At 38.2% G+C, this 21,618-nt stretch overlaps 1 protein-coding gene across 1 annotated transcript in view; it reads left to right on the top strand.

The window, feature by feature from the left end:
* The first annotated feature begins 6,277 nt into the window (after positions 1-6,277).
* Positions 6,278-21,618, top strand: part of dph1 (diphthamide biosynthesis 1) — a 110,490-nt gene continuing 95,149 nt past the window's right edge. Inside the window, exons 1-2 of the mRNA XM_053646422.1 lie at positions 6,278-6,399; positions 10,614-10,763. Of these exons, the coding sequence (XP_053502397.1) occupies positions 6,351-6,399; positions 10,614-10,763 (199 nt within the window). The 5' untranslated portion in view covers positions 6,278-6,350. The remainder of the gene's footprint in view (positions 6,400-10,613; positions 10,764-21,618) is intronic.

Here is a 21,618-nt window from a genome sequence, read left to right as displayed (position 1 = left end):
TACCGTGTAAGTTACCTCTGTTTTTGGAACTGAAAGTTGAGGTTATCCATGAACTCTGGAGTAAATTTACCCAGGTAAATCACGTAATTCCTTCCCCAAATTGGCCCCATTACTGCTTGTTGCAGTTCTCATTTTTGACCACTAGGTGAAAAATGCAATAATACAAAAATAATGTCATAAAAGCTAAGTGGGGCAGTGATCATGCCCAACATCTAGAAAGTTGAGCAAATCAATTGAACATCTGCTTATCTGTCAAATACTGACATTTAAAAAAAAGTCTTTGTTAAAAAAAGGTGAACAACTGATATAAATTTGTTGAATGACTGATATATAAATGGTGAGGATCTGCACCGGCCCCTATGGATGAGACGGAACTGATACGAGATATAGACATATCCATAGCTTAATTGAAAATTAGATTCATTGATTGAAATGAGAAATTCCTTTATAGGGGACGTTGCTTTCATGAAGATGTAGCAATATAGATAAATGGCAGATTAAATAAGAATGGCTATAGAACTACCTCTTTAACATCACATTAACATTGCTTTTCATGATATTGTTTTTTTTTTCCCAGAACCTTAAAAGGTTTCTGAACATTGATGCACATGATGTTCCCAGAAGTTATTGGGCTTTGATATTGTATTAAATATCCTATTAGTTTGCACAAGGAGTTCTGCTGATGTTATCAGGGCTTCTCTAGGGGTTCACAAACGCACTTTACAGTATGCTAATAGATAACATTATTTAGCATTTTCATGCATTTAATTTTCGCTTCTCAGGCAAAAATCTAATATATGGATTATTCATACAGACAACTTAGAGATACATCAGTAATGCTCATTTAGATTTGAATTATATTTCGAGTTTTGACGTTCAGACTCACTATAATGTTGCTGTTACAGTTAATATAAAATGATTGATGATATCAGAAGGTTTCTTTTAGATTTTAACTCTAAACTGAGCAATTAACTTAGACATTTTAAGCCATACAGCATTGTTGCTGGCAGGCCAAGTTTGACCCAAAGTCCCAACACTAAAATGCATTAAATATTTGCAAAGGCTCAAGGTCTGTTTCCTCATGTGATTCTGTTAGCTGCATAAACACTCATTAGGCTAAATTTACATTTACGTCATTTGGCTGACACTTTCATCCAAAACAACTTACATCAGAGAGAGGATACAACTGAGCAGTTGAGGGTTAAGAGTCTTGCTCGAAGGTCCAACAGTGGCAGCTTGGTGGTGCTAGGATTTGCACAACCTTCTGATCAGTAGCCCAATGCCTTAACCACTGAGCTAGCACTGCCAAACATAATCATGAGCACTTGGTTTGCCTCTTAAATTTATATTCCACTGTTTTAAAGTGCTTCAACAGATGATGCCATCACCACCATCCGACATCTGGCCCTCACCCACCTGGACAAAAAGGACACCTACGTTCGAATGCTGTTCATAGACTTCAGTTCAGCATTCAAAACAATCATTCCTCAGCACCTGATTGGAAAGCTGAACCTACTGGGCCTGAACACCTCCATCTGCAACTGGATCCTGGACTTCCTGACTGGGAGACCTCAGTCAGTCCGGATTGGGAACAGCATCTCCAGCACTACCACACTGAGCACAGGGGCCCCCAAGGCTGTGTCCATAAAGACATGGTTTGGCAAGGTTGGAGTGGAAGAACTCGAAAGCCCTGACCTCAACTCTATAAACACCTTTGGGATGAACTGGAACACGAAAATCTAGTGGACAGCTTTCCCAGAAGGTAACAGCAAAGTGGAACTACATCAATAATGGAATGTTCAAAAAGCACACATGGGTGTGATTGGACAGTTGTCCACATACTTTTGGCCACACAGTGTACAGTTGACAGTTCACTGACTGATTCATTCATCTTCAGTAACCACTTTATCTTGGTCAGGGTCATGGTGGATCTGGAGCCTTTCCCATGAACACTGGGCATGAGGCAGGATGAAACACCAGGGCAATTTCAGGGCACCCTGCACACACACATTCCTTCATACATGTACCTAGGGACAATTTAGTATAGCAAATCCACTTATCAGCATGTTTCTGGCCAATGGGAAGAAACTGGTGAACCAAGCAGAGACCAATGCTGACAGTATGAGTGAATTTGTGAAATAACCAGTTGAGGAGCAATTTTCTTAAAGGAAACTGTATATAGATTTTGATTTGCTTTACATATTCACTTTATGATTATTTGGCTTTGTAACTGGTCCCATCAATGCTGCCATTAATTCTACTCGTTTTGTTTGGGTAAAATATAATGAACACAGAAGACCTCACTCACTAAGGTCATTATACTTATGGAGTGTATTTTTGACATATCATGCATGTTTCTTAAATGTGTACCCGTTAAAGTCACAGATTTTTTATTAGTCATTCATAATCATTCATATTGTTTAGTAAGTACTATGACTTATCTACTGAAAGAAACAGCATATACTTACAAGACTGAGCAATGTAAGTTCATTTTTTATTATATTTTACTCTCTATTCAAAAGAGGCCACATCATGGAACTAAACCCTAGATTACATAGATGATGGTAAATTTTTGTCACCATTAAAGCTATTAAAAATGTCCACCTTGTTATTATAGTATATATATATATATATATATATATATATATATATATATATGTGTGTGTGTGTGTGTGTGTGTGTGTGTGTGTGTGTGTGTGTGTGTGTGTGTGTGTGTGTATTATGGTTCAAGACATGTCATGTGATGTCACCACAATGCATATTCAGCCAAATCCCTCTTCGATTCACATGCATCGAACATGAGTACAGCATAAAGGTCTTATTTACCAACAAACATCACTGCAAAAGACTGTGCAAAACAATTTCATGCAAATGCAATACTAATTTGCCAATTCAAGTAGTTTTCTGCAAAAAAAAGCACACAACAAAACAGAAAGTTGCATCGCAAATTTTGAAAAAAGTTGCAGGAAAATCGAGCATTTTTGGCCTCAACAATAACGATTTTTTTTTCTAAAAACCTCCGCAAAATCCTGTACGGACAGCTCATTGCTTATTTTTTTTTTTGTTATCTCTAACCGTAGAATTTGCAACCAAGTATTCTTCAATCACAGTGGGACTTTATACTTAATTTTTACAGCAGCCAAAACTATTGAAATGTTAGACAGAGTACTTTAAAGATTTATTTTAATTTAATAATTTCACAGGGAACATTGTTCAGAATGTATTTTTTTTATTATTAATAATTTTATGCACACATTTTTGTAAACTATAATATTTTTCACACTATGGTTGGAGTTTAAAATCCTCACCAGAAACTCCAGGAACAGCGGTTTCATTTTGGACAAAAAAAAAAGACTCAACAAGGCTTTCAAATAACAGAAATGCACAACAAGCAATTTCATTCTACTCTCTTTTGAATACAGCGTCACTTTTGGGACAAACTCTCAACAGTTTGGACGAATAAAGCTGCACACACTTCAGCTCAGCAGCAGTGCTATCTTAACATTCCTGTCTCTCTTCAGTGTATAAAATGCTGAAATGCAAAAGCTTTGGAAGTAGAAAACATGCTGTGACACACTGTGGGCCTTCCAGCCAGCCGGCAATCTGAAGAACAGACAAGTGACTCATTTTTATCACTTCTCTCTACTTTCACAGCCAAACCTGTACCATCCAAGCAGCACATTAGTTAAAGAGTCACCGTCAATATACAAGACTCTTATTCACAGTTTGAGAATAAATTGGTTTTGTGAATGCTTGAATAATTGCAATGATTCAATTACAATGAGCATTTCATTAAAATAGATCAATTACACACATAATGTAGAATCTAGTTAACCCTAAAATGTCACTGAATCTATTTACTTTTTTTCTTTTTTCTTTTTTAATCTACAGTATTAGTATGAAAATTATAGAGTCTAGTCCTATTCCCTACATATTGTAAATTCCATTATGGGAATTTCCCCAGTGTGGGATCAATAAAGTTTTTATCTTATCTTATCTTATGGTTTCAAGGTAACCCATAGACTACATCATTTGGACACTAGGCTATTGCAGTGCTGTGTGGATTTTATTTTTATTATTTTTTATTATTTAATTATTTATTTATTTATTTATTTTTACAGTGGTGAAAATCACAACCCACTTTTGTAACAGTTATTATACTTATTATTGAATTTTTCTAGTTAGCCTATTTGACCGGTCCCTTAAAATGGAATAGGTTTATTCCAACCTTCAATAACTGAAAAACAAGTAGGCCTGTAAATAATGTTAACTTGAACCTAATGTGTTCTGAGCTTGGGTTAGTGCCTGTGTGGAGTTTCCTTTGGGTTCTCCGGTTTCATCCCACTGCCAAAAAACATGCCGGTATATGGATTGGCTAAATAAACTGCCCCTAGGTGTGTGTGAATGAGTTTGTGTGTGTGTGTGTGTGTGTGTGTGTGTGTGTGTGTGTGTGTTGCCTTGTGATGGATTGTTATCCAATTCAGGGTGTATTCCCAGTTGACATCTAGTATTCTTGGGAAGGTTCCAGATCCTGACCAGGATAAAGCAGTGAGTGAATGAATGATTGTTGCACAATTGTAAATAATGTTAATGAAATTTGTGCTGCAGAGGTCTGCATCATTTATTTTACTTTTAACATTTATTTTAGTGATTCTCGGTTGGGGACACAATGTCTTTGTGGTTAGCATGCTTGCCTCGCACCTCTGGAGTTGATGGGTTGAATCATCTTCTGTCCCGTGTGAGCAGAGTTTGCATGCTCTCCCTGTGCTTCCAGGGTTTCCTCCGCCAGTCTAAAGACATACATTGTAGGTTGATTGGCATTTCCAAATTGTCCGTGGTGTGAGATTGGGCCCTCCGATGGGTTGGTGCCATGAGTTCCCTGGGATAGGCTCCAGACTCCCCCTGTGACCCTGTGTAGGATAGGCTAGTCTGTTGGTTTATGGTACCATATGGAATCATGCTACCAGAAGTACAATGACAAGAATATACAACCCCTATCTCATGGAATGCGGAGCGCATTGGAAATTGGTCGGGCCCATCAGGCAATACAGGCAATACCCCCAAATAGTGAGTCTAATTCGTGGGTAAAGTGTGAGTCTAATTCACAAAAAACTTTTCTCTGGATCTCGACTTAATTTTCTTGTGAGCTTGACATAACCAAAAGCTGTTTTCTCACAACGTAATTTTATTGCGAGAAAATCTTGCGCTTTGTGTATGGGACTGGTGTTACATGCACTTTGGCATCTTCGCCATTATAAATGTAATAATTCCCTGCTGTAGAGATGGACTTTTTCTCCACCTTAAGAGAGAGGTGTGTGTATCCCCTTCTCATGTGTTGGACACTAATGTGGAAGTCGTCAATCCTGAGGGATGGGGTATTTTTGTAGGCCAACCCGGAAGTTAGCATCACACTGGTTCCCTCCACAAAAAGCCAGTAGGGGTTTTCCATTGGCTTTTGGATTATTGCAGGAAATAGGTTTATGATTCTTACATATTCCCTTCATTAAGATAAGATTCATAATTCTTTCACTTTGAAGCCTATACACTCACCAGAAGTAAAAAGCTAATGTTAGGTTATAAACGAACTACACGACAGTCGCATGACTTCAACGTCACACCCACTAAGCTTCTTGACAACTCTTTTCATCTTTAATAAAAAAACAAAACAAAACAAAAAACAACACAATTGGAAAATACTATAAGCTGATAAATCTACAAGTTGGAAAGTTCGAGTTGAAAAAGTGCGAATTTAAACACAACCAGGATGTAACAGAGAAGTTTTCCTGTTTGGCGTGATGACGGCTAATGTCCCTGACAACCTCTGTAGTAGCATTTAGCCACTTGTTAGCAGCCGTCTTTTTCAAGACACGTAAAAGCTTTGTGAGTGGAGTATTACTGATGTATTTTATGTGTTAGTATAAAACGTGAACATATATTGAGCTTGTGTTAACCACAGGCCTTATTTCAGGCATGTAACCAAAAACCCATTGACTAGGGGATGATGGATGTCCAGTACACAGGAAAATTAAATTAAAATGTTGAGATCAGGAAAAAAATAACTCGAGATCAGAAGAAAACAAGTTAGAGCTTCCATACAAACATGATACTCATGAAACAATTTAAGATTGATTCACCTAAATGAGTAGTATATACATTACGGTCTATTTATTTGTTTATTTATTGAACTAATAAGATATTTCAATGTTCTAGCTAAGTATATTCAGAAGGGCACTACGAAGCCAGCGGCAATGAATGGGTTTGGTGTCTGATGATATCGATGCGCGTTGAATCGCTCGGTGCTCCACTGATGATGCCTTTCTTCACCTCACGTGGAGGGGCTATGCGCTAACATGGCGGCGCCCAGTGGAGGTGTTGAAATCGTCAGTAAAAAGCCGACAGGTAAACATGCGTGTGTTTTTATCCTGATTATTCTGAATGTCAGGATGCAGTAATCTGTGATGTTTTATCGTCACTGCTCTCGCTGTAGATTTACAGCGTCTGTGAAGCAGTTTGTAGCATGCTGTACTAATGTGAGTGTGAGCTGCCCAAGACTGCTTGGTAGCCTACTAGCAATGGAGATCACATATATTATTCAATTAGCTTAATAATAATAATAATAATAATAATAATAATAATAATAAGCCACATGGGTGCCTTTGGCGCGTTGAGTTTACAGACACTTAATGTTTCTAAAGAGCACCTAAAACTTTTAGCTGTTTCCTCTAAACTCCAGTCAAATATCTGAATAACTGTCAGGGTTCTGTCACTCATTGTAATTTCCACCTTTCTAGTGCTTCACCCATGTAACTGAAACATTTAATGATCTCAATTTGTAATAATTTAACCATTTTAGTGTGTCAGATGTGTTTAAGCATTATATTTTAATACACATTCATATGTAGCATCTCTACCTAATATTGAGATTAAAGGAAACCTCCATCCTGAAACACATGCAGTATGTTTATATTGTAATAGTTGTGATGTGCTTAGGGATTTGTTGCTAATTTTTGGTTGGTGGTGTATCTTCGTTATTCCCATGAGAAATTACTGGGTGTCTGTCACTCTGACGACACAGTAAAAGGAAGGAGTTTTCTGTAATATATAAAACAAGGGATTGGGTTTCACAGTAAGGTTATATCCAGTGTAAAAAAAAATAGTTGAGAAAGTTAATTTTAGGCTCAAAGGTCCAGAATGCAAAGCAGCTATGTGATGCAGATGCATTATGTTATCTTAGATGCTTGCCTCCACTAGTTAAACTATGAAATGATAAGCATGATGGTGTTGATGGTGGTATTAGCATGAAAGCTTTGTTTGAGCAAAGTGTATAGATGAGGAGGTGAAATCTGGTCAGACTAAAAGATTAAAGTGCCGCTGCACCGTTTGCTGTAGGTAGAGATGATGCAAGGCTTACATCTTGCTGGTGTGAAAATCAGTGGGTAGGAAACCGAGAAAATAGTCCTGAAAGACATTTAAACTAAGAAAATCAACTTGGAATTTCTTTATAAAATAAACCTTGGACACCACTGAAGATCACCTGCTAATTATAAAGATAAACGTTGAATTTGTTCAGGGTGGATTTTTCTTATAACATTATCTTGTGACTGTAATCTGCTGATCATATTTTAGTGCTAGGCAAAATGGGTTTTTTTTAAGGATATATTCAACACTTGACGAATCTCTGCATGAATAGTGTTTGGTAGGGATGGGCAACATGGACTTAAAGTATATCATGATTTTTACTAGATAAGTAAAATGACATAAGATCTTGTTTTCTGAAAGAAAAAGATCATCTCAATTGAGTTTTTGCTTGAAACAAGCAAAATGATCTGCCAATGGGGTAAGAAAAATAATCTTATTCAAATGGAAAACAAGATTATTTTTCTTGTCTTACGGTCATTTGCTGTACATCTGATTTTCTGTAACCAAACCAGTCCCAGATTGTAGAGGTAGCTCCTCGTTTAGTGATAAACTCCTCCTCAGCTTCACGTCTGCCTTCCGCCGTACTTGTCTTCACTCTGCACGTGAGCTGCGAACGGGTCTCAGACCGTCGCACACAAATACGTCATCAACTAGGCTTTATCGTTATTATCGTGGGAAGACTAATTCTTATTGTGGGGAGAATTTCTACCGGTATTTCACACACGATAAAATATCGCCCAATCCTAGTGTTTGGTATCTAATATTTCAGGGATTCATCTGTAACTCATTATAAAACTTTATCCTGGATTTCTGTGGTTTGCTATAAATGAGCTTACAAGATATCGCTTTCACAATAATGCAGCAGAAACTAACTAATAACTTTATTATTATTATTTTTTTTTTTTACTTGTCACCCCTATAAATAACTCCAAAAAGGCCTCAAAATGAAAATTCTTACACTGTTTAAAATGAAAAGTCTGTAATTGAATACCATTAGTGAGTTTTAGACCAAAACATATGACAAAACATAATATCATATATCTATCTATCTATTTATCTATCTCTCTATATATAGAGAGAAAGATAACATCTGAGACATACATATACACACACACACACACACATATATATATATATTTCATATGTGTGTGTTTATGTATGTATGTGTGTATATATATATATATATATATATATATATATATATACACACACACACATACATACATACACACACACATATGAATGAATATATATATATATATATATATATATATATATATATATTCATATGTGTGTGTGTGTGTATGTATGTGTGTGTGTGTGTGTGTGTGTGTGTGTGTGTGTATATATATATATACACACACATAATCACAAAAGTGAGTACACCCCTCACATTTTTGTAAATATTTGATTATATCTTTTCATGTGGCAACACTGAAGAGATGACACTTTGAGATGACTACAATGTAAAGTAGTGAATGTAAAGTAGAGAGATGACTACAATGTAAAGTAGTGAGTGTACAGCTTGTGTAACAGTGTAAATTTGCTGTCCTCTCAAAATAACACACAGCCATTAATGTCTAAACTGCTGACAACAAAAGTGAGTACACCCCTAAGTGAAAATGTCCAAATTGGGCCCAATTAGCCATTTTTCCTCCCCGGTGTCATGTGACTTGTTAGTGTTACAAGGTCTCAGGTGTGAATGGGGAGCAGGTGTGTTAAATTTGGTGTCATCGCTCTCACACTCCCTCATACTGGTCACTGGAAGTTCAACATGGCACCTCATGGCAAAGAACTCTCTGAGGATCTGAAAAAAAGAATTGTTGCTCTACATAAAGATGGCCTAGGCTATAAAAAGATTGCCAAGACCCTGACACTGAGCTGCAGCACGGTGGCCAAGACCATACAGCAGTTTAACAGGACAGGTTCCATTCAGAGCAAGCCTCGCCATGGTCGACCAAAGAAGTTGTGTGCATGTGCTCAGCGTCATATTCAGAGGTTGTCTTTGGGAAACAGACGAATGAGTGCTGACAGCATTGCTGCAGAGGTTGAAGTGGTGGGGGGTCAGCCTGTCAGTGCTCAGACCATACACCACACACTGCATCAAATTGGTCTGCATGGCTGTCGTCCCAGAAGGAAGCCTCTTCTAAAGATGATGCACAAGAAAGCCTGCAAACAGTTTGCTGAAGACAAGCAGACTAAGGACATGGATTACTGGAACCATGTCTAGTGGTCTGATGAGACCAAGATAAACTTACTTGGTTCAGATGGTGTCAAGCATGTGTGGCAGCAACCAGGTGAGGAGTATAAAGACAAGTGTGTCTTGCCTACAGTCAAGCATGGTGGTGGGAGTGTCATGGTCTGGGGCTGCATGAGTGCTGCCGGCACTGGGCAGCTACAGTTCATTGAGGGAACCATGAATGCCAACATGTACTGTGACATGCTGAAGCAGAGCATGAACCCCTTCCATTCAGAGACCGGGCTGCAGGGCAGTATTCCAGCATGATAACGACTTTTGCCTTGCTCAAGAAGCTGAGGATGAAGGTGATGGACTGGCCAAGCATGTCTCCAGACCTAAACCCTATTGAGCATCTGTGGGGCATCCTCAAATGGAAGGTGGAGGAGCACAAGGTCTCTAACATCCACCATCTCCGTGATGTCGTCATGGAAGAGTGGAAGAGGACTCCAGTGGCAACCTGTGAAGCTCTGGTGAACTCCATGCCCAAGAAGGTTAAGGCAGTGCTGGAAAATGATGGTGGCCACACAAAATATTGACACTTTGTATACTATACTAAATATATATATATATATATATATATATATATATATATATATATATATAATAATATTAGATGTTGACTTGCACTTATTTTTCTAGCTGCGAGGTTTGCAAACTTTTTACAGCCAGGGACCCCATAGGTAATAACTATAAGAACTTGATAATAAATATAATTATACTGTCGTTTGTTTCTGACCTCCTGGCTATGCTTCATGGACCACCGTTATAGATAGCTGTATATTCTAGGATGCAGACAAAAAAGATGTAAAGCTAATCATTCGTGTTACAAGGCACCTAAAGTATTTTTAAACCACGGGACAAAGCAGTAAAAATACGTATTACATTTTTGTTTTCACAACTTTGTCTGAATGCATGTATGCTGAAACTGTATTGCTTTTTTATTACTGTGGTTTAGTGAAAGGCCCGAGGAGGGTTGCGAATCAGATTCCTGATGAGATTCTCAAAGACCCTGAGCTTCAAGAGGCAGTTAGTGTTCTCCCTTCCAACTACAATTTTGAGATCCACAAAACGATATGGAGGGTGAGACAGGTGAAAGCCAAAAGAGGTGAGTCAAATGGAGAGTTATTGATATTGTAAACAGCAGAACAGTAAATGCAGCAAGGAGGGTGTTCTGAATTGTCTGCCTGTTTCAGTGTGTGAAAAATCTGCTTTTTTTGTTTGTTTTTAAATGGTCTATGAATGTGAAGTTAATAATGCATTTCGAAGAAGGTGGGTGTCTTTTATATAAGAGTTGGACAAAATAATGAAAACACTAGAGAATGGATTTGAAAGTCAGATTTAAAAAAATAAATATATATATATTTTTTGCTTGGGAATACCAATTATTTTTCTCCACTAATATAGGAGAGATGACAGTATCAATAATCATTATCATTATGGATTCACGTACCAATTAGTGTTTTTTTTTTATTTTTTTTTTATAAATATTGTGTAAACTGTGCACCCTAAATAGATCATAAAATGATTTGGCTTGTATACAGTGCTGATTAAACACCATAGTTTAATCCACAAACATAATTCAGACTCCCATGTCATAGGAAATAAAATAAAAAAGAAAATAGAAGCTTGCTGCTGACTAAGAAGACTTAGCCAGAAGCAATATTCCACCTGTTTTTTCCAATCATCATGCCTAACGATCTGAAACTAACGTCCTTCCAGCTTTAAGTGTATACCCACAAGGCCCAATTCCATTGAATTTACTGCCATTGTTGACAGGCTACATACTCATTTTTATGTCCAAAGTACACCGTTTAGACTTCCAATAGAAACCTTGCTGATGTCTCCGGATTTAATTCTACTTAATTATTCTGGCAGGAGATTTTCAAGCACTGGATTTTTTTTTCCATCAATACCTGTAAAAGAGACATTTCAAAAACACACAAACATCACTCTACTTATGGAAGGAATATACAACCTTGACAATTCTCAGCAAAACGAATGACACTGAGATCGAGTGAGCAGATAAAGTTGGGGCAGATTTTGTATGGCGAGTAGACCTCTATATATCAAGGAAGCAGAGACACAACTTTCTGATACTGTAATGGAACCTGTAAATGGCACTGTAATGGCAGATTACTATGCAAATCTCTCCACTGGATTGTTGAGAATACATTTATTCAGCAAATTAATGAATATGTGCAGACACCATTTCTTAGATACATTGATGCCATCTTCAGCATCTTCAGTTGTTGCATAGTTTTTATTTCCTCCAGCGAAAGCTAGAGGTCTGACTTGTGTGACTAGCCTTCTTGAGATCCTATGGAGCACAGTGCAAAGTTTAGTTCCAAGTTTTTTTTTCTTGAATAATGGCCAATATTTGCCTATAACCCAAGTATTTATTTAGGATTAAGGCCTAACAGGATGAGCTGGGCTATGACTGACCTCACCATTTATCATACACTTTTCTTCCTCTCCTGTTGATTCTGCCCATATTGCACAGAATTCAGCAACTAGACCACAGTGAGTCCTGCTTGTGGCCCCAAAATGGCTGGTAAGACCTTGGTTTCCACCACTGCTTTTGTGAGTGGTTGCTGGCAGCTTCTTCACTGAGTAAATTTGCTCAGAGATTTGCCACCGTCAGCCAAGTCATCTGTGACTATTCGTCTTGCCTGTTGGACTGAAACACTAAGGTCTACAACCTTGTATACCCTTAGGTGGATGCATTGCCTGATTCCCGGTGGATTCATTATTCTGATGCATTGCCCTATTCAATAGATATTAACTTTTCTTTAGGGACTGCTAGAGAGCGGCAAATCCCCCTCTATGCTGAAGGACTGTGGATGGCATTTCTCTGGGGCCTCGTAGACTTATGGCTTTTCTGAAATAAGCAAAGCTCTTCTATCGCCATGATTCCCACTGAGCCCGACATGGGATCTACCTCTTGTGCTGGAGTACCTTAAGGTCCTGCTTTAAGCGCCTATGCAGGATGAACATCTCTGAAATCTGCAATTTAGGATTAAGGTCTAAGGGATTCAGGGCTACTAAGTGGTGTATATATAAGTAGCACTATTCCTACAGTGAGACTCCTTACCTTGGTAAGCCTGTATTGAGAGAGAATTATGATCTCTTTGTATATTAAGTTCCAATTTGAATAATACCTATTAGATGATTAGGCATTTCCAGAACAATTATGAACTTTTCTGGGAAAACTGCTGAAAGCGAATGATTTGACTTGCTACTTTAGGGTAAAAATAGTTGCTGGCTGCATTATTCTGTGCTCCATTCTTGTGTTTACCTTTCTTACCTTTTTTTCAGCTTGAATAAACTGCTGTCGTGTTCTGTTCACCTAGACACTGAGATGGAAAACATTCATATCTCTAGTTTGAAATTAGGGGAGGCGAGAGCGTATTTCCCTTCTAACTTTGGCACTTCATTATCCAATTCAATGACTGCACAATTACAATACAGAGCCTCTAGAATGCTCTTGGAAATCTCTTTCCAACTTTTCCACTCTGCATCCCTCCCCAGCACACACTCCAGAGCCCAGCACACATGTCCCAGAGCACAGCATGGCTTCTTGTCACTTTTAGACAGGTGAGATTATGAGTCATATGTGTTTTGCTATTAAGTAGTCACACACATTCAGCAAGCGAAGAATGGTGAGAAGGTTGAGGTGAAATCAGAACATTGGCAGATCCATTGAGAAAGTGAAATGTTGAGAGCACATTGCTGAATGAAGCCCTCTCAAGCCCACGTTTAAGTGAATCACAGCAAATAGGTGTTTGATATAGTGTGTTAGCGGGTGGCTTGTTTTGTGTGCCAGGTCCTTTCTGGGATCTCTCCAGGGGAATGTGTGCTGGTGTTTTGTTGTGTGCTCTGTTCATAAGAAAGGATCCTCTATCCATGGATATACAGGACAAAAACCATCTTCTCCTTCCCAAACCACATTTCATTCGCACTCTAAAGCCTATTCAGTCTTTTCAAATTATTACTTGTCACACTATAGGAGATGATCCCAAGAAAACCTTGGCAAAATGATATAACAGGCTGTGTCATAATGTGTTCTCCATGTTAGATTATATGACGAAAATCCTGTAAGGATAGACTAACAATTAAATAAACGTACAGTTTGTTTACATCATCAGTCAGCATGATCATTATCATGATCATTTCTATCATGGGTGGCTGTGGCTCAGGTGGTAGAGCGGGTTGTCCACTAATCGTAGGGTTGGTGGTTCGATTCATGGCCCACGTGACTCCACATGCTTGAGCAAGACACTGAACCCCAAGTTGCTCCCGATGGCAAGCTAGTGCCTTGCATGGCAGCTCTGCAGCCATTGGTGTGTGTGTGTGTGTGAATGGGTGAATGAGAACCAGTGTAAAGCACTTTGGAACCACTAAGGTTAAAAAAGCGCTATATAAGTGCAGACTATTTACCATCTTCATTAGTCACATAAACAGAAGCATTCTTCGAAATGAGCTTGGGATAACAAGGACATTTTTTCTGTCCGTTATTTTGTTTTGGTTACATTTTGCTGTACTTTTAGCTGTCCTGTGACTTTTGCGTAATTGTATGCTGTCTTCCTATTGGTGGCTTTTAGACAAGCTTCATAGTAATACTTATGCTTACACAGCAGAGATTTTGATGAATTAAATTTAGATACTCCTACAACTGGCTGTCTTTGCCTGTCTCTTGTTACGATGCTATTTTAATTGGCCACCAGTGACATTTTTGTCTATGGCTACATGCACATTAATCCGGATAGATCTGAAAACTGCATTCTTATTTCAAAATGCTCTCCGTCTACACTGGTGTTTTCACAGTTTACAAAAATTGCTCATCCTCACTGAAATGTCTGAAAATGCTTACATCCCTATACTGTTCATGCGTAAAAATGTAAGAAGCTTTGGTCTGGATCATTTTCATCAAGTTCTTATTTAAAAAGGAATCTGAAGGTTGTACAAAGTTAATCTTTAATGTTAATATTTAACAGTGCTGTCAAACTGGATTGGATGCAAGATTGGGGCAGCTGTGGCTCAGGTGGTAGAACGTCCACTAATCGCAGGGTTCGTGGTTCGATCCCCGGCCCACATGCCTTCACGTGCTGAAGTGTGGAAGACAATGTAAGACACTGAACCCCAAGCTGCTCCTGATGGCAGGCTAGCACCTTGCATTGTGTGAGTGTGTGTGTGAGTGTGTGAGTGTGTGAGTGTGTGTGAGTGTGTGTGAGTGTGTGTGAGTGTGTGTGAGTGTGTGTGAGAGTGTGTGTGAGTGTGTGTGAGTGTGTGTGAGTGTGTGTGTGAGTGTGTGTGTGAGTGTGTGTGTGAGTGTGTGTGTGAGTGTGTGTGTGAGTGTGTGTGTGAGTGTGAGTGTGTGTGTGAGTGTGTGTGTGAGTGTGTGTGTGTGTGTGTGTGTGTGAGTGTGTGTGTGAGTGTGTGTGTGTGTGTGTGAGTGTGTGTGTGAGTGTGTGTGTGAGTGTGTGTGTGAGTGTGTGTGTGAGTGTGTGTGTGAGTGTGTGTGAGTGTGTGTGTGAGTGTGTGTGAGTGTGTGTGTGAGTGTGTGTGAGTGTGTGTGTGAGTGTGTGTGTAAGAGAGCGAGAGAGTGTGTGAGTGAGTGAGTGAGTGTGTGAGTGTGTATGAGACACAGTGTAAAGTGCTTTGTAGAACCGCTAAGGTTAAAAGGCACTTTATAAGTGCAGACCATTTAGCATGTGACATTGCCCACCTTCTTGTTTGTTTTGAGTTAAATGGGTCACATGACTGATGCGTCAATACATCATGGTTCTTGAATATCTCTGTTTTCTTATTCCACACTACAACGCGAAAACGACGTTTTCAAATGTATCCACTTTTCGAAAAACACCGTGTCAGTGTGGACGGAAGGTCAAACCATAGAGAAAAAGTTGCATTTTCAAATTTATCCAGATTAATGTAGACATAACCTATAACAGCAGCATCAGTCTGAAAAGTCTGCTGACAACCCCAATGTTTTGAGGGTTTATTTAGGCTTAATATGTTGTTTTCGTATGTAATAGACATAACAGTTGCAATCAATGTTGATGCGATGAAAGATTGAAGACCCAAGTCACTAATTGTGTAATGACTAATACTTCAAAATTCATATTGCTATGTTTAATTAAACTGTTAGCCCATATTCATCTTGATTGAGACCTATCAAAAGCTGTAGACACTTCTCTCAAAAGAGCACTAAGCATAATTTATATCCATCCACTGCAATTAAAATATGACACCACTCAAAAGTTACTTAATGGAATCTAGCAATAAATAGCAATTACGGCTAATCTGAATTTGATAATTGTGACTAACTGTTTCATTAAAGCACTAATATTATTTTAATTGGCTGACAGTAAAAACAATTCGGTTTTACTTATCATGTAAAAGAATACATGAAAAGTCTTGGGTAAATTAAGGAGATCTGGGAAAACTTGTCAAATGTCACTGTGGCTAATTTCAAGAAAACAAATCCATTAAAGGTGAAAAATAGTTAGGTTTTTTTTCCCCTGCCTATAACATGCTTATAAACTATAAATATATTTTACAAAATTTACACAGGGATGATTTTAATTAGTTTTTAATCTTGCCTATCACGTTGGCTATGGAGCCAGTTTAAAAAATGTCATGGTAAAAATAGTCTGCATAAAGCTGTCTAAAACCTTGCTAGCTAAGCATGCTTTCCCCACAAAGTGACTGTCAGGCTTTAATCATGTTTGTTGGATTTCTACGTACCGTAAAGAACTGGACGTTAGCCTAATCAGTTTAGTTTGTAATTGGATACCGGCTGTCAGATCGATGCTCCTGCGCCGCAGTGTAATCTTTAAATGCAGTTTTCTTCATTTTCACTTTTGGGGTAATCGTATATTCAAAACATTCTACCTTTACTTGTGGTTGAGAAGTGTGCAAAAGAGAAACCTATTTTAGTTCAGGAAAGACTGTAGTTGTCAGAACTATATCTGAAGGGTGTGAAGGGTTTTCCAGGCCACCACCATAAGCCAAGAGTCATAAGGCATTCTGCATTCATATTAGCCTCCATGCTATATAGTTTGTTGCTCTAAAGTCTCCAAAGTGAGTATGACTTGCACAGTAACAGATTTGTCATTTGAAAATGTTTCCTTTAGTGCTACTATACAAGAGTTCTAGAGAAGCAAAGTGCGCAGAGTAGAGGTGTATGAGCCAGAGTAGGGTATTTTTTTTTTTCTGTTTTTTTTTTTTTTTTTTTAAGATTAATGTGGGGTTGGGGTTTTAGGGGTTAGTGAAGTGTTCATGGAAGAACGGAAGAGGTGGGTCTTTAGCTGTTTTTTGAAGATATCCAGATTCTAAGTTCATTCCACCACTGAGGAACAGTTAGTGTGAAGATTCTAGAAAGGGAACTTGAGCCACGCTGAGTAGGCACTATTAAGCGTCGGTCATTAATCGATCGCAGATTGAGTGAGGGAACGTAAGCCTTCAGGAGAGTGTTGAGGTAGGTGGGTGCTGTTCCAGACAAGGTCTTGTACGTGAGCATCAAGGCCTTGAAATTGATACGGGTGGCTACAGGAAGTCAGTGGAGGGAGATGAAGAGGGGTGTGATATGGGTTCTTTTGGGCTGGTTGATTCTGTAACCTTCTGTAACAGAATGTCTTGATCTTTGCTCATTAACAATTATATAGCATTATATAGAATTATGTAAAAATCTCTTAGTTTACATGCATTTACATAAATTTACATTTATGGCATTTGGCAGATGCCCTTATCCAGAGCGACTTACATTTATCTCTCTGAGCTGTTGAAAGTTAAGGGCTTTGCTCAAGGGCTCAGCAGTCGTAGCTTGGTAGTGCTGGGATTTGAACTCATGACCTTCTGATCAGTAGTCGAACATAGCTAGACACTAACAAGTCTGTGATGCCACAGTTTGCTGTTCTTTCCACTGCTGAGTGAACAATGTACCTGTGCTGAGTTTGGATACTCTTCCTGCTCCAGGACGTGTTGGCAAAGCTGGAAAATAGTGCAGAATGCTGATTAGTTACATGTAACTGTAACTCAATCACTGTCAGTTTTAGAAAAATAAAAAGCTAGAAACGATCAAACTACAATCACACTTCTATACAGTGCTTCCAGGATTTTGGGGTTTTGAGATCGCAAACATGAACACACAATCAAGCAAACTCTGCAATATTCAGAGTAGCTTGCCATTCATCAAATTTACCACTGAATTGGGCCAAGACGCATCATGTGACATCATCACAACAAGCATTCAGCCAAATTCATCTTCGATTCACGTGCATCGAACATGATCACTGTGAAAGAGCATGCAGAACAATTTTGTGCAATTGCAGTTTCGCCAGTTCAAGTAGTTTTCAGCAATACAGCACAAAACACTGCTCAAATTGCATTGCACATTTTGGAGGAAAAAAAAAAAGCAGCAACAAAATCTAGCATTTTTGTCCACAACGTTCACAAAAACTTCTGTATGGACAGACTACAGCACAGTATGGTACAGCAATCTGGTAATACTGTCATGATCGTCTGACAAACTTTTATTCTCAGTTTTAGGAAGCGAGATTGTAATTTGTCATTCTGTTTAGTAATTTTGGTTCATTTTAACTACCTGCCTGCTGGAATGGTTTCTTCAGAGTCTAGTGCACTAGATGCCCAAGAAAACATGATTTGAGATTCAGCCACAGTAAATGCACTGTGTTGTTCTAATGTTGTCAAATCTTGCACCCAAGTGTCAAACCCCCCCCCCCCCCCCCCCCACACACACACACACACTACGAATAAAGCATTGGCACACTTGGCTTTGCGTCACTTGTCACAATTACAACAAACTCACTGTCTCATGCTCAGTAGTGGATCCTGTGAGGGGAACACTTGAAAATGCCATGCACATATTAACTTAATATAAAAAATATTATACGTGATTTTAATATTTTATTCTAAGTAATTTGTAAAAAATTGTTTTTTTATATGATGAATTGTGATGGAAAGCATGGGTGTTGAGCAGGGTACAGGTAATCCTGGATTTGTAACTGCACTGTGCCGTGCCACACTTTCTAGTGGGGGGAAAAATATTTATGTTCCTTACAAGTGTTTTATCTTGCAAAGACTTGTGCCCCTGCCAAGTAATTCATGTCTACATATCCATTAAATTGCCAGATCTGGGGGGAAAATAGAACGCATACACAAAATGGATAAAAAAGTATTTTACTAAGAGTATAACCAGTAAAATGGTCACATTTTCTTTTAAAAGTATACAAGTTCTCAATGTTGAGGGTATGAAAACATTTCTATTTAGTAAAAACCCTGAGGTATGCTGAAATGTACAGCATTTGCTTTAAAAGCAAAGAGGGGAATTAAAACTAAAATCAATTTAGGTAGTACACCTGCACTGTTAATTCTTGTAATTGGATTTACATCCTTGTGAATTGCTGCTCCTTCTGTCTTCTTCTGATAATGTCACTGCTAGGTTTTGCTGACAGTTTAAAGATTATATCATCAAAAGTAGCATCAAGAACCTCACCTCAGACACAATACAGTGCTTGTCTGCTAGTCACATGAGTGCTGAACAAATACACGGCACTTCCAGAGAAGTCAGTGCAGGGAATGTATTATATGTTATAACATAATTTATTATACAGTACTAATAATATATTAAGAGTATCACACTGCACATGTGGGTTAGAGTCAGGTTCATGTGTATAAGGGATCATTTAATAACTTCCTTTTTTTTTTAGACAGCGGCTATAATCGTATATAACCTTCATTTCACCGGTGGCTTAGCAAGCTGCTAATTAAAGCAGATCTCACCAGAAAGGCTAATCGGATTAATTTGTCTTTGTGCTCAAATAATCAGCTGAGCAATGAAATAATTACGGTATGATGTACAGTACTGTGCAAAAATCAAAGGCACATGCAAAGAAATGCTGTACAGCAAAGATGCCTTCAAAAATGCAGAAATTAAATGTTTTTACATGAATAAATACTATAAAGTTCAGTAATAAATTGTAATAAATTAAACAAAGTCACAATTTAGTTTGACGACCTTTTGCTTTAAAAAGAATGTGTAGTCTCAGGTACACTTTCTACAGTTTTATAAGGAAATGAGCTGTAAGTTTTATTGAGCATCTTGCAGAAGAAGCCACAGTTCTTCTGGAGATTTTGACTGTTGCGCGCGCTTGTTATTTTTTCAGCAAAACCCAGCAGCCTTCATTGTGTTTGTTTGTTTTTTGTCTGAAAAGTGTTCTCTTATGTACTATACTGCTTTCTTTACTGACATACAAACAGTTTTCTGTAACACTTAATTTTGTGCTGGAAAACAAATGTTTGGAAATCTAATTTGTACTGACTCAATAATGTAGAAGTCCGTAAAATAAAAAATCTATAATAAAGTTTATGCAAAAAAAACAGCATGCTTAAGACTTTTGCACAGTACTGTGTATATGTGTGTTTCAGCATATCGCATCAGCAATTTGAAGTACAGTATAAGTGCTGGATTATAATCATGCTTAACCTTTTGACCATTTATTTTACCAAAAGTCTTTTGGTAAAGCTTGCGTTTGCCTGCTGCGTGGAATTATGCCTATTTATAGAACACACACACACACACACACAGAAGCACTGCAAATCTTGCCAGTAGAGTGTACAGAGTCCCAGAGCTGCACGCGGAGTCCATTTGACAGTATGATAGGCAGTAACATTTTGTTCTTTTGTCTGTGTGCAATGTTTCCAGTTATAGCAGCAGTAAGCACACTTGTGTTTTCACATCCACAGTCTTATTCCTCGGTTCTCTCCTTGTCAGCTTCATCTACTAGCACCTGGCATTTCGTCCCTTTCTTATGGCATTTCTGAGTTCATCACTTTCAATTGAGCAGAGCCTGGCCTTCTCATCACCTCCGAGTTGCTGGAAGGATGGATGGACGGATGATTAGAAGGATTTGTCAGCTTGTGCTGAGCTGAGTAACCTTTTACTGTTAATAAACTTGCCCTTTCCCAGGTAATGACCTGCCTCTGTATGTCCAGACAGAAGGAAGACCATCCTTTAACCTTTTATCAGCGAGGTGTAGGTGAACTGTTTTTCTTCCCTCCCTCCTCAAACATGACTCCTTTTCATGTTTCTGCATTTATTGCTTGTCATCAATTCTTTAATCATTTTGTAATTGTTCTTTTTCTTTAGCTCAGGCCTGTTAAATTAGTGTTCCTTTCATATTTCTGACTGTAATGTCCTTTCTGTATTTTAGAATTATTTATGCTATTTAATAGTTAATTCCCAATGAAAACAAAAAACAATACTTAAAAAAAATTATGATAATGCATTCCATGAATATAGTGCCTTTCTAACACTCAAGGTCGCTATACAAACACGTACACAAAGCAGGAAAAAGTAGTAGGAAGAATGAAGGTAAACATCTTGGGAGAAAAGGTATTTTTTTTACAACCCCAATTTCAAAAAAGTTGTGACGCTGTGTAAAATGTAAATAAAAACAGATTTGCAAATCTCATAAACCCATATGTTATTCACAATAGAACATCGAAAACATATCAAATGTTTAAACTGAGGAAATGTACCATTTTAAGAAAAAAATAAGGTAATTTGGAATTTGATGGCCACAACACATCTCAAAAAAGTTGGGACGGGGCAACAAAAGGCTGGAAAAGTAAGTGTTCCTAAAAAGAAACAGCTGGAGGAACATTTTGCAACTAATTAGGTTAATTGACAACAGGTCAGTAACATGATTGGTTATAAAAAGCGTATCTTGGAGAGGCAGAGTCTCTCAGACATAAAGATGGGATGGAATCTGGATGGAAGCATATGTTGCTCTAAATCCTGTATATACCTTTCAGCATTGATTTTGCCTTTCCAGATGTGCAAGCTGCCCATTCCATAGGCACTAATGCAACCCATATCATCAGAGATGCAGGCTTTTGATCTGAGCGCTGATAAAAAGCCAGATGGTCCTTCTCCT

Source organism: Ictalurus furcatus, chromosome 17, assembly GCF_023375685.1.
Source record: "Ictalurus furcatus strain D&B chromosome 17, Billie_1.0, whole genome shotgun sequence".
NCBI lineage: Eukaryota > Metazoa > Chordata > Actinopteri > Siluriformes > Ictaluridae > Ictalurus > Ictalurus furcatus.
This window is presented reverse-complemented; position numbering and strand designations above follow the sequence as displayed.